We start from the raw sequence: 21273 nt of genomic DNA, 5'->3' as shown, positions 1-21273 counted from the left end.
ACTAGTGACACAGAAAATGACCCTGGGTAATGGGCACACCCTTAAGAAAATCTGCTGAAGACATTACCTTCCTGGTCATCATCCTCTGAATTCAACCTGTATTGAGCTTTTCCCTTTTGCTGGACTCCCAGGCAGGACACAGATTACATATAGAGACAAATACACACAATTTATTCATTAAAAAGGGGGCAAAATTTCCATAACTCTGGAACGTCAAGCATTCTTTGTTTAGAAGTAGATGTAAGTGTTGGCAGTACTTATTACAAGAGGCACGAAAATTAGGCAGGTTTCACAATGTGGAATGTCCTGTTACGTCAATAGAATTGCTTCAGGAGACATAGTATTTCACAGATCTTTCCTGTAACTTCCAGAAAAGTCAGCCAGCCAGATTTGGGTTCGAATTTCTTTACAAAGCCATTTTCCTATGAGAGAACAAATTTAACATTTTGAAAATCAGTGGAGACTAAGTTTGCTGGAATGAAAAACAAAGAAACGTTCGTTTAAATAATGCAGACAGTCAATCTTCTCTGTACTTTGGTTTTTTATTCTGTTCATCCTCATCATCATTCTCTACCTCCAGTTCCAGACTATTCTAGAGCAAGACTATCCAGTAGAAATACAGTGCAAGCTACATATGTAATCTTATTTTTTTAGTAGCTACACTGTTTAAAGTAAAAAGAGGCAAAATTAATTTTAAAAATATATTTAACTTATCTAAAATGTTATGATTTCACTATGTAATCACTGTGGAAATTTTTGAGCTATTTTACCTTTTTTGTACCAAATCTTTAAAATCCAGTATGTGTTTTGTACTTACAGCACATCTTAATTCAGACTGGATGCATAGCAACTGTTCAGCAGTCACAAGTGACTGGTGGCTGCTAAACTGGACAGCAGAGCTCTAGAGGATAGAAAGTATAGCTCTCTTTTTTTTTGTTTCTCTTTCAGTTATCTGGTATTGAAATACACATTTATGTCTGTAAGCTATATTGTGCTGAGAGTCATGAGGACCTAGCAATAAAGCCAGATTAAATCAGTGCTTCTGAGCCTAAGAAAAGGTTGTAGTTCTATTACAAGCCATTCTCTTTTTGATCAGACACGGTTTTTTCAATAAATATACAAACTGGACACTGTATTTAATTACCTTATGATCTATTTTTATATACCACCCTCACTGAAAAGTACCTCTGAGATCATCCAGCCTAATGCCTTCTCTTATTTTGACAAATGAGGAAACTGAGGCCCAGGAAAAAATGAGTTACCTAAGGTTACTCAAATTGTTAGTGCCTGGACCTGTACTGGAATGCAAACACTGTTCTTTTCACTCCATAAATTTCCAAACAGCCATGAAGAGGATTAGAAAATTGTTTAAATAATTTTTTTTAATGTTCATCTAGTACACATTTGCTCAGCCTCTAGCAAGTTCCATTTCTGGGGTTACACGTGCCTTCAAGTAGTTCACAGTCTACTGTGACTAATACCAAAAGGTAAACCAAGCATATTTCTTTGATAGTTGGAAGAAACTTGAGAACTCTGCAGTGCCTTGGAATTGTCTTTTTGAGCATCACTGGCAACACAGGTTAACAGCAGTCAGGGGAGTTTCCCATGGGAAAGTCTGCACAAGAAAGCCAGCTTCTGCCTCTGTGTGAAGTGTAGAGCCGTGCTTGGAGGCATGATGTCACACCCTAACGAAGGGGACAGACTTCCTTCTCCTCTTCCTCTTCCCCCCGCCTTCACACACACACATTTCCCAGACATTCTAGGTATGCATCCACTTCAGAGCTCCCCTTCTTAGAATTTTCATAAACCCCTTACTAGTAAGGCACTCTAAAATGATTTTCATTATGATCACAATGATCACTACCTATTATGATTGGGCAGCTAGCGTGCAATCTTATATCGTCCAAGTTCTAAATTTAAAGCGTGAACAAAAGAAAAAAACCTGACAAATTTAGCTATATGAAAATTCAAACATTTTTTAAACTCTAAGAAATGAAAATAAGAAGAACAACAAGCTGGGAGAATATTTACATTCACCATGAAAGAGTTCATTCAAATGTAAGAGAAAAATCATCAAGCCCCTGATGGTTAAAAAGGCAAAGCCTTTGAAAAGAGAAAAATAAATCACAAGTATATGGGAAAAACTCCACATTACTAGCAATTAAATAAATTCGCATTTTAATACAATCTTAATTGTTTTTTAGGCATATTAAATTGATCTCGCTATCTTAAGTCTATTAAACTCTCAGAACTATTTATAGTGGTACCACCCAGAGCTGGTATAGTTGTGACATTGTTCCACCAATACACATCTTTTCAAAGCAATATGTATCGCAGTATGTATAAGAAGCGTAATTCTACGAGTATCTGCGAACCAGTCATTCTGTTGTTAGAAAGTAGTCACGAAGCAGTCTTCTAAAATGTGGTGGTGAGGGGGAGCCATCTCCATGTTCAGTACGGAAGCATTGTTTCCAAGAAGGCGGAATGGGAAACAATACAAATGTGTAACAGTTGGGGATTGCTTAAGTAAATTATGATGCATAAAGCAGATGGGATATTCTGTAGACATTGGAAATGTTAAGACGGAACAGGTGAGGCAGGTTGTTAAAAAATCACTCCAGCTGCCCTATGGAGAGCAGACCACAGCAGGGCGAGGGTGGAAGCAGGGAAACTGGTGGGAAGATACTGACAGAGTAGAGTGAGAGGAAAGTGGCCTCAATGTACTGGATGTGCAGTACTTCAGAGGTGCAGCCAACAGAATTTGCTGATGAGCTGGATGTGTAGGGTAGGAGGGAAAGGGGTCACAGATGGCTCCGAAGGTCAGAGAGCTGGCACTTTGAGAGGTTTCCTGAAGGACCCAAAGGGAGACTTGAACCATGTTCCACCTTATGTTTCATTAAATGATTTTTTAAATCTCAAGTTAAAATTCAAAAGAAATATAAGAAGAATTTGACCTCCAAATCTATTTAATCAAAAGATACATATAGAATTCTTGAGACTGTATCACATCACATTGTTATCAGATCTTTATGCCTTGGAAATACCTTTGCCAAACCGAACACTTAGTCAATCATCTACCTGTCTCTGGCTGTCCTTTTATTTGGCCTCAAACTGACCAGACCATTATTTAGAGCAAGAGAATCATACAAAAATAAAACCTACTTTGCCTGACTCTTATGACTCAGGCTTTAATATGGTGAGTTCCCTGGAAAGCAGCAATTCTGACTATACCTCCCTACTTTCAAAAGGGGCTTGCTTTTGGTATTAAAGTAGCTTTAAGAATTACATATTTAAACTTTTTGGAATTTCCCATATAACCTTCACAGTTGTATTTGACAGTTTACACTCTTACAGAACTGTTCTTTAATCTTTTCACCTCCCTTCTAAAGTAGGTATTATTGTCTTCATTATATATTATGTATGTAATTTATATTATATTATATTATATTATGTTATATTATATTCATAAGGAATTTTGAGTCTCAGGTCACTTCAATGACTTAACCAAGATTACACCTCTAATCAATGGGAAAAACCAGAATTCAAGTCTCAGGTTTCAATGCTAGATCATTCAATCATTCCATCAACAAATATTCATTGGCTCCCTTCTGTGCCATGAGCCCTCTGCCAAGCAAGAGGCATTCAGTGGTGCACTAGGTAGACGTGATTCCTCCTGCGCGGAGCTGAGGGCTGAGCGGCCTTTCCGCTGCACAGGCACAGAAGGATGCTTCGTTGAAGAGGGCAGAAGCAGGAAAGCCACCTGGCCATAAAGGAAAGGCAGTCCCACAGGGAGAGGTGAGTTTCATCTCAGTCACAACCTGACAATTCTTAAGAACTGGACTTCCCTCATGAACACCAAAGACTGCTAAAAAAAAAAAAAATGGCACCAGCTCTCCTGTCAGACCTCATGAGAGCTCATCCACTTTCAGCACTTCAAATTGGCAGGGGAGGCAGGAGGAAATAACGTTAAATGTGGAAGAGGAATAAAAAGAGAGACCGGAAGTAGCAAAGGCAAGAAAGAAAGAAAGGAAGGGAGGGAGGGAAGAAGGATGGAGGGAGGGAAGGCAGGAGGGACAGAAGAAAGGAAGGAAAGTAACTCAAGCTGAGAAAAATGAGAAAGAGAATACATTACAAGATTATGAGCCCATTATTGATACACTGGTCTTGTTTTTTCCCTTAGGGCATGTGTTTTACATGGTGACTAACATGTAACTGTAGTTGATGATATAATTTCTGGAGATTAAATCTATTCAGGCAAGTTAGGCAATACTACCACTACTAGTAACAATAGCCCTAAACTTGTAGAGTACTTACTTGCAAAAACGGTGTTCTGGGCACTTTATATATAAAATATTAACTGATTCAACCCTTACATCAGTGCTAGGAGATGGACAGCAATAGTCTCCCCACTTTACAGACGAGGAAACGAGGCTTAGAGAAGTCAAGTGACGTGTTTACATCACATGGTAGTAGCAGGAAATGAACTCAGATCCGTGTGGTTTGGAGTTCATGCTCTTCATACCTCTGCTGCCCTCACATACTACAAGCTTGATCCGAAGCGTTTCCTAAAACCTCTAGGCACACTTAAATTTTAATTAAATTATGGGCATTCTCTAGTTGCAGGTGAAATGTTCTCATTTTCATTATAGGCATGCATCTTTGCCTTGGAGTCAGTGATAAGCAAATATGGATGACTATGGACAGGATAATAGATAGGTGACTTTTTTTTAGTTTTTTTTCAGGAGGGTGGAAAGTGAGAAGTTGGTTCTTATTTCTTGATGAAGTTGTAAAATGCCTCCTCTACTCCTCCCCTCTCCCTGTGGACTACCTGACTCCACTAGCATAGGCGTGTGATTGTACCATTTCCCCTGAAGTGAATCATTCAAGAGCAGGTTCATTCATTTCAGCAGATTTGTCAACATCACTATGCAGGGAAGATGCCAGTTTGCCACGCTGGTATGTACTGATTCAAAAAAGCACTGCCTGTCATTAACAGAGTCAATATCAACCATGAGCTGGGAAAGGAATATTGAGGCTACTTTCAAATGATATCTTAAAGGGTGTTTCTAACATGTCTAAGATCAAAATTATTCAAGTGCAAAAGTCAAGAGCTTAATACCTACATGAGGACTTGGTGAAGGCTGTATGTGTGTGTGTGTGTGTGTGTGTGTTTGTGTGTGTGTGTGTATCTCCACTCCAGATAGGTTCATCCTTGGGGGAGGGTATAGCTCAGTGGTAGAGCATGTGCTTAGCATGCACAAGGTCCTGGATTCAAACCCCAGTACCTCCATTTAAAAAAAAAGATAGGTTCATCCTGCTATAGTCATACTTAACTCCTCTACCACTCCTGAAAGATGAGTACATGTCTAGACTTTTTCAGAGACAATTCCACACCCTTCACTGTGAGCTCACAAAATTTATTAAGAAGTTAAGTTTCAGTAACATTTATTCACTTTCTGTGTGTTCCAAATTCTGTGCTAGGCACTGGGAATGCAGTGCAAGCCCACACTGAGCTCACAGACTAGAATTCCTCCCCAGGCTCCCACTAGGCCTCTGTGCTCGAGCACTTCTGCCTTCACTTGAAACCTACACAGCAGAGCTGAAATTTCCACCCATCCTTCCATATAGCTTTTCCACAGCAACCAGAAGACGTGACCAAGTCCAGCCCCACAGATTGTGGAGCTGTAGGAAGAAGAGGTGATTGAGAAAGGGGCGTGGTTGCAGTAAGCCCTATCACTGTGCAGAGAAGCCTCAACCAAAATGCAAAAGACATCAAGCAAAACATTAACACGTGTGATTTCATCAACTTTTAAAACATTTATAATGACCGAAGACATCTATTGTTTTAAAAGACAATTAACAAATTTGAAGATATCTGCCATATATATGTAAATAATTTGTAACCAGAATATTCAAAGAATTCTGACAAATCAATAAGAAAAAGGGAAAATAATAGGAAAATGGGCAAAAAATTTAAATAGGCGATTCCCTGAATAAGAATTACAAACGATCAACAAACACATGAAAAGATGCTCAACCTTACCAGTAATCAAGGAAACAGGAATTAAAAGAAGAGAAATTAGGTATATATATTTCACCCAACAGAGCAGGGAAACTAACAGATTGCTCCAGCCGTATGTTAGTCGGCTGGGTTGGAGGAAGCGTGGGATACTCAAACAAGCTGTGACGGGAGTGAAACGTGGTGCAACCACTTTGGAGGGCAAGGATCTACTAAATTTTCAAATGCATGTATACCATAACCCAGCAACTCTATAGCCCAATATCCACCCTAGAAACACACACACACACACACACACAAGGAAGGCATGACTAAAGATATTCAATGACACACTGTTTGAGACAGCTCTGGAATAACTCTGGAAACAACTAAATATCCATCAGCTAGAAATGGCCACTTAACAGCATTTACAAACAACAACATATATGTAGCATCCTTTAAAATACTTTTTAAGATACCCTTGCATGAAAAAAAAGTGGAGTAAGTACCATGTACTATTCTATATATTTATTTCATATGTACCATTTATACATATAAAAGTTATTTTTTACAAAGAAGTGCTATGTATATTTTCTATGGATAAATTCAGTAGGCAAGTTTTGCCTGTAAAATAATTGATAACAGTGTAAAGTAATTGATAATAGCTCTGGGGAGAGGGGAGGGCCAGGATTGGGGGTTGAAGAGAGGATCTATGAGCCATAAGTGCTATAAAAAAGTAGGTATTAAGTGCATTGGGATATTAAGAAAAGCATATCTATCCAGCTGTGCAACGCCCCTTATCAACATGAGTTCTAACATAGGCCCCCTGCATGGTCTTGGCTTTTTGAGGCATTGATAATAAAGTGAATTTTTATTGGGAAATTCTGGAATTAAGTTTCTTGCTGATGCTGCAATACATTATTTTTTTTAATCACCAAGCGTTAACAGCCAGAATTTGTTACATTAGAAAACTGAAAAAAAAATCAATTTGTAAGCAGTGAACTTGCAAGAATTTACACCTGTCTTTTACAACATAATAAATACCTAAGTATAACAGCGTCTAATGCCAACTCTTTCCGCACTGATTCTACACTGTCATGACAACCCTCACAAGAGCTAAGTCCTAGACTAGACTCTGATTCTGAAGATGCCTTAGGGAGGTTCTCTATTAATCCCCAAACCTCACTCCAGCAGTTTACACTGTTAGGAATGAAAAGTGGAACCACAGGTATTTTCCAACTATAAAGGTCTAGAATTCATTGGAAATGAACCAGAAATTTCTTTTTAAAAAAAAATTTTAAACTTCTAAAACAAACCACCCAAAAGAAATACAATCCTTAGGTAGTTTTTGGGGGGGGTTTTTTTGTTTTTGTTTTTGTTTTTTTAGCAAGGAAACTGTTGATTCCTATTTCAAAGTAAAAAAGAGTGAAGAATATTCCCTTTGCACATACCCAGCCTCCGTTTTGCCTTATCCATTCGCCTGTGTTTTTCGTTATGAACTCCGCAACAAAGTAAGAAATCTTGTAAGTGTCCACATCTGGGGCAATTCGTTCTCGAAGAAGTTTCTTGATGAGAATACCTTCAAATGCAAAGATGGTCACAATCCTTCCCCAGTTAATGATGCCATCTTCAAATTCCTTTTCCATCACTTGATTGAATATTGTCCTGGCAGTGTCTATGGACACGACATCAAAATTATCCAAGCATGGTTTCAAATTCTTTTCAACTTCGTTTTGGACTGAGAAAGCCACGTCTTGTAACACTCTGGATGTTTTGCTTGAACCAGATCCAGGCTGTGGTATCTGCAGCACGTACCTCAGATAGTCCTGGGCCAGCATGTGAATATATCCAAACTCGCCGTCAGTCATGGTCTTCCTGCTGGAGAGCCAAGCCTTGAGCTTACTCGCCTGGAAGTGACCGAGGCAGTCCGAAGCGAAAGCTCACAGAGCTTGGCAAGGTATGACACACGATGTCGTCTGGAGGCTGGTGGAATTTCTGTTTGCATCACTTGGTAGTATCCTTCCTCCTTGTTGCTTTTGTACACAGGCTGTGTGTGAAAGAGAAAGTTTAAAATGTGACAGAGGAAAATGTTTCAGAGAGAGGCCACTTCCTCATCCTGTATGTGATTAATTCAGTTTTAAAAGTCTTAAACTCAAGGATGTGTAGAAATTAGAACCCTCATACATTGCTGGTGGGGTTGCAATACGGTGCAACCCCTGTGAAAAGTTTGGCAGGTCCTCAGAAGTTAAATATAGAATTACTGTAGGACCCAGCAATTCCACTTATAAGTATATACCACAAGAACTAAAAACAGGTGCTCACACAAATACTTATACAAATGTTCACAGAAGCACTACTTACAACAGCCAAACGGTGGAAACCACCCAAATGTTCAGCAGATGAATAGATAAACAAATTGTGGAACCTTATTCAGCCACAAAAAGGAATGAAGTGCTTATACATGTTACAGCATGAATGAACCTCAAAAACATGATGCCAAGTGAAAGAAGCCAAACAGAAGAGACCATGTACCGTCTGACTCCATCCGGGTGAAATGTCCAGAATAGGTAAATGCCTAGAGGCAGAAAACGAACTGGTGATTGCCGGGGGCTGAGGGGAAAGGGGAGGAACTGGGTTTTGTTTTGTGATGAAAATGTTTTGGAACTACAGAGGTGGTGGCTGCACAACATTGTGAAGATACTAAATGTCACTGAATTGTTCACTTTAAAAATGGGTCATTTTACGTTATGTGAATTTCAACTCCAAGAAAAAGCCTTAAGTGCAGCCCAGTGGCTACACCGAAGTAATGAAAATTTGGAACAGAGATTAGTAAACAGCGCAGAAACGGGGGTGAGGGCCTCTCGAGTTTTGCTCAGGAAGTGCTGTCCTTGATGCTTTGGCCCTGGAGTAGGAGGATGTCGGGGAGGGGAGAAGAAAGTATCTCCTTTGTTCCTCATTTCCCATTTACCCTAGAACTTTGAACAGAAAACGAAATCCTGCTTTAAACCAATGCCTCTAATTCCTGTTCTTGAGTCAGCCAAATTGTCCCATGCATGGATAGAAATTGGGGGCCAGAGAGAACACTAGACTTGGAGTTGGAGGACCCAGCCTCTGTCTTACCCAAATCCCCCTTCCCTTACTCACTCTGTGCCCTGGGTTTGTAAAATGAGACCATACGCTTTGACTTCAGAGGAGTGAGGCATGACCTGTGTAGCACGTCTCACCATGCCTGGCACGATGTGGGGGCTGAGTCAGCCCTGGTTCCTAGTTCCTCATCATTCATTTACAGACCAATAACCAGTTGGCTTCCTGGTGAGGGCATAACTTTGTAAGTGCGGAGCTTGAAGTGAAGTGCAAATCTGTCCTTTACTTAGCTTTGGCACCAATTCTGGGAAACAGTTGGCAGACAAGGTGAAATTACTGGCTAAGAGGAACATTGGGGATTTGGGGTGGATTTCAAGTCTCCTTCCCGGAGTACATGGCAGTTAAGGCACTTAGAGACCCACGTCCCTGTCTGCCAGCTGCATCGTTCTGGTGACTGAGGAGCCAGTGTCGCCAGTAGGCAGAGTAGTGGGTGGAAGAAAGGGGAGACAATTGAGGGTCCCTAGAGAAACTGAATTCACTTTTTTTTCTATCCACAGGTGGAGTAACTTTGACTCTTTGCAACAGTGTCTATGAACAGCTGCAAACAGAAGGGAAAAAAATCTCATGTAACTTGTATTTCTGAACTATCAGTAAAGGTCTAAGGAGGAAGGGAGAGAGGCTGCTGAGGGTGCTGGTTCATAGGGACTTTCAGTGGCCATGAAAATGCACCTCTCAGACCCTGTACCACAGGAATGTCATTAACTCAGGGCCCCAGGTGCTGGGCCCTGGATCTACGGACAAAATTTGCACTGAGGCCACGCCACCCTCAGGCTGTCCTCAGGCAACGACTTAGCAAGGCAGGACTAGTAAGAGCGGTTCCTGTAAGTCAGCCTCCTTTGCAAGGTTACTTTGATTCAATGACTTGCCATCAGCGTTGTGGTGACTTTTCTAGACTGTCCTACAGCCTGAGACTCTTCCTACCCAACCTTCCTTCCTTCTCTCCCTTCTTCACCCAGGTCAGCCCTGCACTGTGGTCTGACAGCTCCCCCAGCCGCTTCCACCTCCCTCCCCATTTTCCCTCATGGGCATTCCCCCACCCCCACCCCACAATGGCTCTTACACATCTGATCCTTGCTTGAGATTTTCTTGGTGGAGTTCTAAACTGACATGGGACCTACAGAACAAAGGAGCTTACAGACATGTGGGCAAGCCACTTCTCCAGGATTTCCCCTGAGAATGCCCTCCCCTCCCCTCCCCTCCCCTCCTGGACGACGCCTGTTGGCCCACAGGCACATGAAGCCATGTGCAGGCAGCTCTCTCTCCTCAAATTACCTTCAAGCATCATAAGAACCACCAGAAGGATGGGAAATTTTATTTTCTCCCCCCATTACATTCCCAGGGTGATGAGCATTTCTGGAGAAACAGTGTAGCAAGCATGTGGATTAAGAGTTGCAACGAAGCCTTCCAAGATCAGAGCCTGCCTTTGTTCTCTCTCTTGCCAGTGCCCATGCCTGGACCTAGGGGAGGCAGGCAGTTGATCTTTGTTGAACAAATGAAATGCACACGTATCGCAGCTGGGCCAGCTACATTTAGGGCTCTATATTCCTAATCCTCCGGATCCCAAAAGGAGTTGCTTTTAAAATTCTTAAATATTGAAGCCTGCTTTCATTTATTTTGGAGAGTTTCCAAACTTTTCAAGGATAGGTGAAAGAGAGAAACACAAAGCTTTTCCCAAAAAGAATTATTTGTTTGCGTATAAAGTGCGAAAAGACTGGAGCGGGGTGTGTTGGGGTGGAGGGCAGTGTGGGACAGGGACAAGTAGCTGACCACAAACTGGGTGTGAAGACAGAGGGAAGTATCCTTTCTCAGTGCCACTGTAACCCGGGTCTGCATTCAGCAGGGTCCAGGATTCAGGCCATAAGGACCAGGGTGTGGTTCCCCAGCCCCTGAGCAGCTGTCTGTCATGAGGAACTCTGTCATGAGGAACTTTGTATGAAATTAGAGGTTCACTCGAGTACAGTCTGAGGGAGTCATCTAGAACGGGTGGGGTCTGGACACCATGTGTGTAGAGCACGCATTCTGCCCCTAAAGAAGTTTTAGTCTAGGAGGAACGATGCCCTATTATGGGCAGTCAAGGGAACTTCAGAAGGAAATAATTAGAGAAAGTTGCTGCAGTATAGCGTCAAATGTGGGGGTCTTTCCTGGAATCCACTCTAGGGCCATGGAGCCAGGCTTGTGGTCACATAAGAATCCTGAGCTTCTGAAATGCACATGGATGACACTGATCTGTTACGGACTGAGGGGTGCAGACGTGTTGGGGAAGGGGGTGACAGCAGAAGATGATTTTCCAAATCTGTCCACACCTAACAAGCACCGACCGCCTGACCAGGCTTTCCTCTACACTCATTGTGTCCAGAGTTTCTACTGAAGACGCATGGAGTCTTGGCTAGGGCTGAGCGAACCACTAGGATTTGTCATGAGCATCAGGAGAGTATAAATCGTCCTGATCACTAATTGACAGCTGCTTCCATTTATAAAGTACCTTGGGCTGCACTGTTGGCAATTATTATTACCTTCCTGCATGTGAGCTACAGCCTCGTGTCTGGTCACGGCGCTTACATAAACGACCGCATCTTTACACACGTGTTCCAGTTACCTACTGCTTTCTAACAATCAGCCCCCCCAAACCTGGTGGCTTAAAACAATAATTATCTATTTCGCTCATGAATGCGAAACTTGGGCAGGGCCCAATTTAGATGACTGGTCCCTGGAGTTTAGCTGGAATGACTCAAACAGCTGGAGCTACAACAGCTGGGCTTGGCCGGGCATCTCACTTAGTGTCATCTCAGGAACCTTCTGTGTGGTCTCTCCAGTGTGGCAATCTCAAAGTGGTCATACTTCTCACGTGGCGGCTCAAGGGCCCAAGAGCAAGTGTTCCGGAGACAAATGCAGGAGCTGAATGGCCTTTTATAGCCCAGCTTTAGAACTCACAGAGGATTGTTTCTAATCATACTCTATTGGTGGAAGTCGTTACGCGCCTGCCCAAATTCAAGGAAAGGAAACGCAAACACTGTGATCGCTAAGAGGACTGTCAAGAATTTACAGCCATGTTTTAAAACTGCCACAGTGTGCAACTCCCATGCAAGGTCACTCAACATACACAATTGTGTACAATTTAACCAATGTCATCCCCACATAATCCTTCAGATTGGTAGGGCAGGGAGGCAACTCCAGTCTCAGGGTGACCCAGGAAATACTTCAAAGCCATCCTGCTCCCCCCTGCTCCCCCCAGGCTACAGCAGGGCTGAGCATCATCTGGATTTTACCCTCTGAAGACAGAAGTCTTCTAAGTGGGTTGAGGCATGACCGCCTGGAGAGGATCTCATTTAATCTCCCTCCTGATGGCAGCGATCTCACTGTAGCATTAGTCCACCCCAGCTCTGACCAAGGAGCAGAAAGCAATGACTGGCAAAGGTTAAGGTTTGATGGGAAATATGAGGGAAGACCATGAGGCTACCCTGGCTGAAGAGTGGCCAGAGGAATCCAGGCTCCAGGACCAGGGTCCTGAAGTGACCACAGAGAGAGGCTGCTGAGGTCAACTTCTCTTTTCCCCAAAGGCAGAACTTGGGCGGAAACTTACTGGGCTTTTGGCTACTTCAGAGGAGGCGGCCCAGGGGAACTCCCACCCTGGTTTAATCTTTAGGTCTCTGAGCTTATCATGACTACTTCCCCTTTCCAAGGCTCTGGTGGGGCAAATTCTCTGCAGCGAACAATGGTCTTCGGCGGGAACACAAAAAGGAGGGGGAAGCCACCTGCGTGCCGCCCTGTCATTTCCCTTGGTCCAGTGGGTCCAAGCCTTGATCAGAAAACACAATAGAGGCAAGGCCACTCTCCGTCAAGAAAAGCCAGTGGCCCAGTGTGACAGGGCCCCCGGTGGGAGCTTGGTTCCTGTCTGAGGAGACTAATTTCCAGGAAATCCTATCAGCAGAGTAAGCAAGCCGGACTTCCCTCAGTTCTCCTGTTGTCTTTGGGAGCAAGATGTAAAGTGGGCAGCTGTGAACAACCAGTTATGAAGCAAGAAAGCTGAGAGGCCGGGAGGGAAGGAGAGAGGTGTCAACCAATGTGGCTCCTGGGATAGGATGTTTGACGAGGGTTGTAGAGGCCACAAAGGAGACGGAGGAGAAAAGAGTAGGGGGGAAATGCCAGGGGTGTGTTACAATTATAGATGGTCCCACATAAGATGGAAGGTCTGAGTGCAACCTGTAATAATATACCGACTTGCCCTTCATCTCTTCTGCGTACCTCTGTGGACAGGCGTGCAATCAGACCCATCTTTCCTTAACCTCTCTGAATCTACTTGAATAACCCCATGCTCATCCTGCTCCCTAGATCAGGATCCTCTAAGGGCTGCCTGTTGCCCGCAAAGAAAAGTCCAAACTCCTAGAAGGGCCTTCATGCTCTTGAGCTCCCAGTCAACTCCCAGTCAACCTCGTCTCGCCCCGCCCCCACCCCGAGCCCTGACTCTGCCAGGGGCTTTTCTGGCTCTAGGAGTTTGTGTCTCCTGTTGTTTCCAATGGCAACAGCTTTTCTGTTCATCCCCGTGCCTCCAGATCTTCTCCATCTTCAAGGCTCAGTCCAAACAAAGCCTTCCCTACTCACTCTAGCCAGCAAACGTCTCCCAGGGCGTGCTCACAGGGATCTGTGCCTGCGTGATAACACACCTCCTGGCGTATCTCGCACTGCAGCTGTCGTACTGTTTGGTGCCGCTGGCTGGACTCCAGGCCAACAGCTCTCCTAGGAAGAGGGCTGTTTGTGTGTCTTTGATTTCTTCTGAAGGCCCAGCACAGGGACTGGGCATGTAAGAACCACGACAGATGTTGACTGGATTCCATTATTATCATTGCAAACGGCCTGCTTCACAATGAGACTGATACCGTGGCTGAAGCTATATTAGTATCTCTGTTAAGTTTTTCTTGGCAAAGCAAAAGTAAAATTATCTTTTCTTCCCCCAAATGTCATCTCAGGGGAAGTACAAGAGAAAAGCCTATTTGACTAGGCCCTTCAAGGGATTTGGGCAGAAGGCCTCGGACTTTCCACTGCCCTAAATGGCAAAAGACACGACACAAACGAAGGAAGCAGAAGTATGTTCGGTGATAGCAAGTGAAACTGGGCCCCTTAAGGGCAATTTTCTGTGGTGAGCCAAGGACTCGGATTACCCCAAAGAGCAAAGTGCAGACAGCCGACACCCACGCGCTCCGCTCAGCAAACTCCACTGAGCGCCCACCCCGCGGCGGACCCTGAGCTGGGTCAGGACTCACAGGCAGGGGTTTGTCTCATTAACACAGCGCTCACGGTGTCATGGGCTCTCACACAAACCAGTGGAAAAATTCAACTGCAGAGTTAAGTGCCACAATAAAAAGTAACATGAAAGTTCAGCGTGGAGGAGAAAGAAAGGGTATCCCAGAGGAGGCTAGCATCCAAGCTGGCTCTAAGGGATGAATAAAATGCCACCAGGGAGCAGGGAGCACAGCATGGGTAAATGTACACAGGTGTGAATCCAGACGTGCGCTTCTCGTGAGGCTGAAATGTGTAATCATGGGCTGTGGACTTATTGGCAGAGCGAGCAGAACTGAGGTCCTAGCAGCCTTGAGTGCTGGGCTATGAGCTTAGAAGTGACTATGAAAAATCAGAGGAACTTTTGAAGGATTTCAAACAGGAGAGTAAGATGGTCTGTGACGTCAGAGAAGGTCCCTAACTGAATAATAGCAGTAATAGGTGTGTTTTGAGGATTAGCTGCCTCCCCTGCTCCCAAGGCACAGTGGGAAAGGAGCTAGCATGGGACTGTGGCCCTCAGCGAGCCCTCAGGCGGCCTAGGGCTCCTCCAGCCACTGCCCGCTCACACTAAGGGCGGGGTTGGGAAGCAGCCCTCCTCTGCTGGCTGTGCCTGTGTCCCCAGACTTCGAAAGCTAGGCCTTTTGAGCTCAGAGCACATGTGAATGTTATTCTTGCAGGACCATGTGGGTAGGGCTGCCTTGGCTTCCTCGGCCCCCAGAAAAAGTCCTTGTTTTACTCACAGTGCTATGGTACCCCTCCGGATGCTGCCTGGGGACAGTGAAGAAGAGTTACTCCAGATCAAGCCTGTAGTCTGCACACCCACAGGCTTCTGGAATGCTCTGCCCCTCACTGCCTCTATTACCTTGAGCCACACAGGAAGCAGGAAGATGTCCCTGCTTGGTGGGGAACTCCCCGCACCCTGACCTGAGTCGGAAGTCACAATGGAACCAGCCATGGCCGGATCTTATAAAGGAGACCAGATTTCCTTCCTTCACGGAGCCACTGTCTCTGTAGTTTTTCTTCTTCAGGGTATGGCTGTAGTTAGTGCTTGGGGGCCCAAGGTCACCAGGGTTCAGATAGCAGGGAACCCAGCTGTAAAGCACCCCACCTTCCAGAGGGGACACAGCCCAGATGAGAGGAGCCTGGGCTGGAAAAGACATTCTGAGACCTGGGTGCTATTCCTGGCTCTGCCACTACCTTAAATACCTTTACCTTCCAGAATTCCTGTGGGTTTACAATCATAATCCCTACTGTTCATAGATGTTGTGGGGATCAAACGTACTAATCAAAACAGGGGTGTTTCAGATGATTGGATAAAGAAGTTGTGGCATATATATATACACATATACTAAAATATATAATAGAATAAATATATGTGGAATATATATACAATGTATATATAAGATATACTATATATGGAATGTATATACAATGTATATATAATACAGACAATGTATGTACAAAATATATATATGGAATATATATACAATAAAATAAATATATAATGGAATACTACTTGGTCCTAGAAAAGAATGAAATAATGCCATTTGCAGCAACATGGAAGGACCTAGATATAATCATACTAGGTGAAGTAAGCTAGAAAGAGAAAGGAAAATACCCTATGCTATCACTTATATGTGGAATCTAAAAAAAATGACATAAATGGACTATTTACAAAACAGAAACAGTCTCACAGACACAGAAAACAAACTTATGGTTACTGGCGGAAGAGGGTAGGAAGGGATAAATTGGGAGCTTGGGATCTGCAGATAACTAAGTTCTACATATAAAATAGATAAACAACAGGTTTCTTCTGTATAGCACAGGGAACTATATTCAATATCTTGGAGTAACATATAATGAAAAATATGAAAAAGAATTTGTATATATATATGTGTGTGTGTGTGTGTGTGTGTGTGTGACTGAGTCACTATGCTGTACACCAGAGATGAACACAACATTGTAAATTAACTATGTTTCAATAAAGGGGAAAAAATGAGAGTGTTTCATAAACTTGAAAACGCCGTATCAGTGTGAGCTGCTTCACTGTGCTCTAAATATTCTGGAGTTTTTCAGAGTTCTCCTAACATACTCCCCCCTTTACAACAAATCTTGCTGCAACACTCAGTGGCCTTTGATTGCCTGGAGCTGGAAGAGTCCAGACGCTGGTACTGCCGAGGCCCGGGTTCCAGGCCAGGCTCGGGCTCGGTCTCCCTCGGCCCATTTTCCTCACTGAGCCGCAGCTTTCCGCAGCTTTCCACCTGCAAACTAAGAAAGTTGGACCAAAACATCTCCAAATTCCTTCCCAGCTCCATAAATTCCTCAATCCTTATCTTAGATCTTTATAAGGGTTTATTAGCCTCCTCAAATAAGTTGAGTTGCTTCTACTCTAAAAAAAGGGGGGAAAAAAAAGTTAGGAGAGAGATGAAACAAGCTGGGAAAAATGTCAGAAATTTGTGAAGCTGGGTAAGGAGCACATAGGAGTCCTCTAGTCTCTATCCTGGGGACGTTAAAAATTTTCCATGCTTAAAAAAGTTTTTTTATAAATAGACATTCTGTTGAATTTGTGTCTTTCTGACCTTTGTTTTCTGACACCCTCAAGGAGGAGCCATCCTCATAAAAGGTACCTTCCAAAGGAAACTCCCTTCCTTTGTCCTCCTTGGTATCCCCAGCTCCATCCCTGCAGCAGACAGCTTTAACAGCCATGCTGCTCCAGCATTAGGAAAGCTTGGGGGAATTTCCAGAATCTTCTAGTCTTACTTCCCATTTCTCGAGTTAATTTGAACTAACACACATGTAAAGAAAAAAGTCGCAGACTTGGGAAAATTCAAATTCTTGGCCAAGTTAAGGGTTTTAAGGAAGCCTCCTACTGGGGGCAGGTCTCCATGAAGAATCTTGATCCAGGTACCAAAGAGTTGATGGTCAGAGGTTGATTTTTCTCTGTTTCATTAAGGGGATTGTGTTCTGAGCACTTTGGACATACTGAGGATGTGCGAGGGTTCAATGAGTGGTTAGAAGACCCCCTGGGCCGTGCACACACTGTCTCCTCCCATCTCGATCGCTGCTCCCTGGTGAACAGTTCGTAGTTCAGGGTCACCTGCTCAGGTCCTCCCTCAAGCAGAGGAACCTTGGAGCCGCTCCCCTTTCCAACCTGGCTGGGCTGGCAAGCCCAGAGGAGCATACTGCTCCCCCGACACCTAGGAAGAGCCTCTCAGGGAGATGTCTGAACCTCTTCCCTTAGGAATAGAAGGACCGGCAGGATGTCAGGGACTCAAACAGAACTCCGGACAGAAGGAGGGCAATTCCAGCCCAACCACCCCGTTTTGGCTCTGTGCCACCCCTGCCTGCCAAGGGGTGGCAGGTCCCACCTGCTGGCTCCTGCCCACAACAGGTGATCATGTGTCTGCCTTGAGGGGCTGTGCTCCCCTGCACAGCTCAGGAGGGCCACCTTTCTAATGACAGGACTGGAGGCAGGCTCTCCAGACTCTCCAGGGGTGCAGGCAGGCAGACAAGCCTCTAGGGTCACTGGCAGCCAAAGTACCAGGTCAGGTTTTACCAGACTTTCTCAATTGTGTGTTTTATACAAAAATAGCTAAGAACTTAGACCTGAATACCTTGGGCTTTTATCTGGCCCAGGGAGAGGACACTGGGGTGGAGGTGGGGAAAGAGAGCTCCATTTCTTATCATCCTTTCATGGAATATTTACCCAATGCCCGCTGTGGACCTAGATCTGAGCTGCGTGCTGAAGATAGAGAAAAATCAGACGAGTCCTGTCCTCCAGGAGTTCCCAGACCAGAATTAGTAGCCATAAGACGGATGTAGAAGCTATTATCAAACCAAATAGAAAGCAATGAGTGTCAAGCAGGCATACAAGGTTATATAAAATTGTTGAAAAGGGAAAATGAGTATTTCTTGAACATCTAGCATGTGCCAGGAACCTTGCAAACCTCATTTCATTTAAAGTTCTTAAAAGTATTAACTCTATTCCACAGGGAAGGAATCTGATATTTAGAACTTGGTCACAGAGCTAGAAGCAGCAGGGCCAGGAATAAAACCCAGGACTGTCCGATTCCAAAACACAGAGATAAAATACTACTTACAAGTTTTTCTTAAATTCACATGTGCACATGAATGAATAAATGCAAACATGTGTTAGCTCCATTCATCGGAACAAACAAGTCCAGTATCAGCCTTGTCACTGATTTTGGATCGTTGGGGTGAGGCTGGCTGATGGCCCAGAGCCGACCTCAACAGGCCTCCGCAGAGCGCCATCTCGTGTTTCCAGGTGGGACTGCAGCAGAGGAACAGAAGCGTCGGCTGCTCTGTGCTTAATATCAGAGTGGAAAGCGCTGCAGTCACCATTACCAAAGGTTTTGCCTGGACTGAGAAAACCAGAGGCCCCAGGCAAGTGGCAACTGCAACTCCTCCTGGGGAAGCACCCGCAAATCAGAGTGGCTGTGTCTGTTGTGTTCGCAATAAACATCCTTCATATGTTAAGGAGTCCCTTGTCTGTGACAGCCGTTGTGTAGGCGCTGGAGATTGGGAGGGAAGACGTGGCCCTCGAGTTGCTCTCTAGTGAAGGACACGGCCCAGTGCATGACCGTCATAATCCTATGTACCAAGGGCTCTGATAGAGGGGAACACAGGGCGAGTTGGAAAGCCTTGCGATGAGATTGCAATGGAGTTGACGCTTTAGCACGTGTAGGAGTTTGCCAGGCTGAGATGGAGGCAGAGCGGTGGGGTGGGGAAGAGAACAGAAGCTGGGGGAACTGCAACTTCAATATAAACCAGAGCCCAACAAGCAGAGTCTCAACAGCCAGAGGAAGGAAGGTGAGCAGCGGGCAGGAGCCGGGTCTTTGGGGGTCTTAAGCCGTGCGAGCAGGAGTAGACCTTCCCCTGTGGACAGTGGGGCTTGAAGCAAGGCACTGACTCAGTCAGAGCTGCATTTTAAAAAAGCACATTTTAGGAGAGTCTGGATGGGAGAGGATGGAAAATGATGGAGGCTGGTTAGAACGCTTCTGTAATTTTGGAATGCTTGTGTAACTAGGGGGGACACTCTCAGGACCCACATTCAGGTAGAGATCCTGAGGATAGAAATAAAAATATGGATGAGAGCCATTAAAGAAGCCAACTGAGGAAACGGGAGGAGTGAAAGAGGTAAGGGACACACTTGCTGAGATAAGAAACTCAGGGAGGAGGGCAAGTCTGATGGAGAGGCTATCAGCCAGGGGCATGTTTGAGGTACTAATGGAATATTGAAAGGAGGCAGTCCAGTGGGTCTGGAGCTTAGGAGAGATGTTTCAGCTGGAGAATGAGAGTCAAGGATGTGGGGGTCATTAACGTACGTATAGTTCTGAAGTCTTGGAAGAGGCTGAAATCAGCCAGGGAGAAGGGGCCCCGTGGATCTAAGAAAAGAGGAGAGGGCAGTACTCCAGGGTAACCCTGACGTTGTCTGTGAGCCTGCAGACGCAGAGCCCTGTACAAGACCAAGAAGGTGGGCCACAGAGGAATAAAGCCAGCATGTGTGGAATGTGGGATCCCAAGGGTACCTGAGGACTTTGCAAAGTACTGGAAGGACAGCTGGTGGTTTTCTCTTCCCCCTTCTACACCACAGCCCCTCATCTCCCCCCACGGTGTGTGTCCCCCAGGGTATGAAAACATGTAGGGTGTCAGGCAAAGGGCCACCTCAAAGTGTTGGTGCAGATGTTGAGAACATCACTAGGAGCCAATCAAATAGTCAACTGATAAATTTTATTTCCACATACAAATACATAATTTTTAATGGGATCATATTACACATCTTATTTACAGCATGCTTTTCACATGGTTATCTTAGTGAGGGGATTGTAATTGATTGGAAAGGCATTGGAAAGTCTTCTGGTTCACTGTGAAATATCTATCTTCATCAGGCTATACACATCTTAAGCTCCATGTACTTTATATACCTTATGCTATATCTCAATTTAAAATATTTTAAAGTTCCTACTAGATACTATAAAAATATAGTCATGACAAATGTTTCTTAAGTAGAACATTAAAGCACTAGCTGTAAGGAAAAGACTGATAAATTTGACCACATAAAAATTAAAAGCTTCTCTTTATCAAAGGATTCTAAGAGAATGACAAGCATCTGAGTGGTAGAGATATTTGCAATATATGTAACAGACAAATAGCATCATATTTATATTACATAAAGGATTGATTATATATACTATATATGTGTACATATTTTATAATTTAAAAATATTTATATATGTACATATATATTCATACATATATTAATAAAATATGCATGTTTTTCTATTATGTATTTTTATATATACATATGTGTGTATTATGAAGGCATACATATACATATATGTGTGAAATACACGTATATTTTAAATAAATACACATATATGTATACATATATATTCAGAATAAGGAAAGAAAGCACACAGTAAAAAAAAGGAGCAAGAGACTTGAATAAGCACTTTGCAACAGAGAATACTAAATGGCCAATAAATAGATAAATAGTGTTCAATTTCATTGATCATCAGGGGAACACACATTACAACCATTTACACCCACCAGAATGGCGAAAATTGAAACCACCAACAGTACCAAGTGTTGGTACAGCTGCAGAGCACCTGCAGCTCTCATAAGCTGCCGATGGGAGTACGAAGTGCCACAGGCACCACCCTGCTGGGTTTGTTAAAGGTGACAGTATGTATACCTTAAGATCCAAAAATTCCACTCTGAGGTTTGTACCCAGCAGGAATGCATGCACCCGTAGAGCAAGAGATACACAAAAGGATGTTCACAGCAGCATTATTCATAATCACCAAAAACTAGAGATAATTCAAATGTCTATCACA

The 21273-nt window shown here is 43.9% G+C and overlaps 1 protein-coding gene across 1 annotated transcript; it reads right to left on the bottom strand.

Annotated features, from left to right (window-relative positions):
* Nucleotides 1-150: 150 nt before the first annotated feature.
* On the bottom strand, nucleotides 151-7866 carry BCL2A1 (BCL2 related protein A1). Its single transcript, XM_031691765.2, has 2 exons — nucleotides 7450-7866; nucleotides 151-422 (listed from the first exon to the last, which is right to left on the bottom strand). The coding sequence occupies exons 1-2, from the start codon at nucleotides 7864-7866 to the stop codon at nucleotides 315-317; spliced, it is 525 nt and encodes a 174-aa protein (XP_031547625.1). The 3' UTR covers nucleotides 151-314.
* Between the last annotated feature and the right edge of the window lie 13407 nt (nucleotides 7867-21273).

Source organism: Vicugna pacos, chromosome 27 (assembly GCF_048564905.1).
Source record: "Vicugna pacos chromosome 27, VicPac4, whole genome shotgun sequence".
Classification (NCBI taxonomy): domain Eukaryota; kingdom Metazoa; phylum Chordata; class Mammalia; order Artiodactyla; family Camelidae; genus Vicugna; species Vicugna pacos.
The sequence above is the reverse complement of the archived record's forward strand: the minus strand, read 5'-3'. Positions and strand labels throughout refer to the sequence as shown.

What these genes read in the sequence shown, in the direction of transcription:
- BCL2A1 (XM_031691765.2), bottom strand. Translation starts at nt 7,866, where the DNA reads ATGACTGACGGCGAGTTTGGATATATTCACATGCTGGCCCAGGACTAT. An exon ending in TAAGGCAAAACGGAGGCTGG is followed by an intron (nt 423 to 7,449) that starts GTATGTGCAAAG and finishes GTTCTCTCATAG; the next exon opens with GAAAATGGCTTTGTAAAGAA.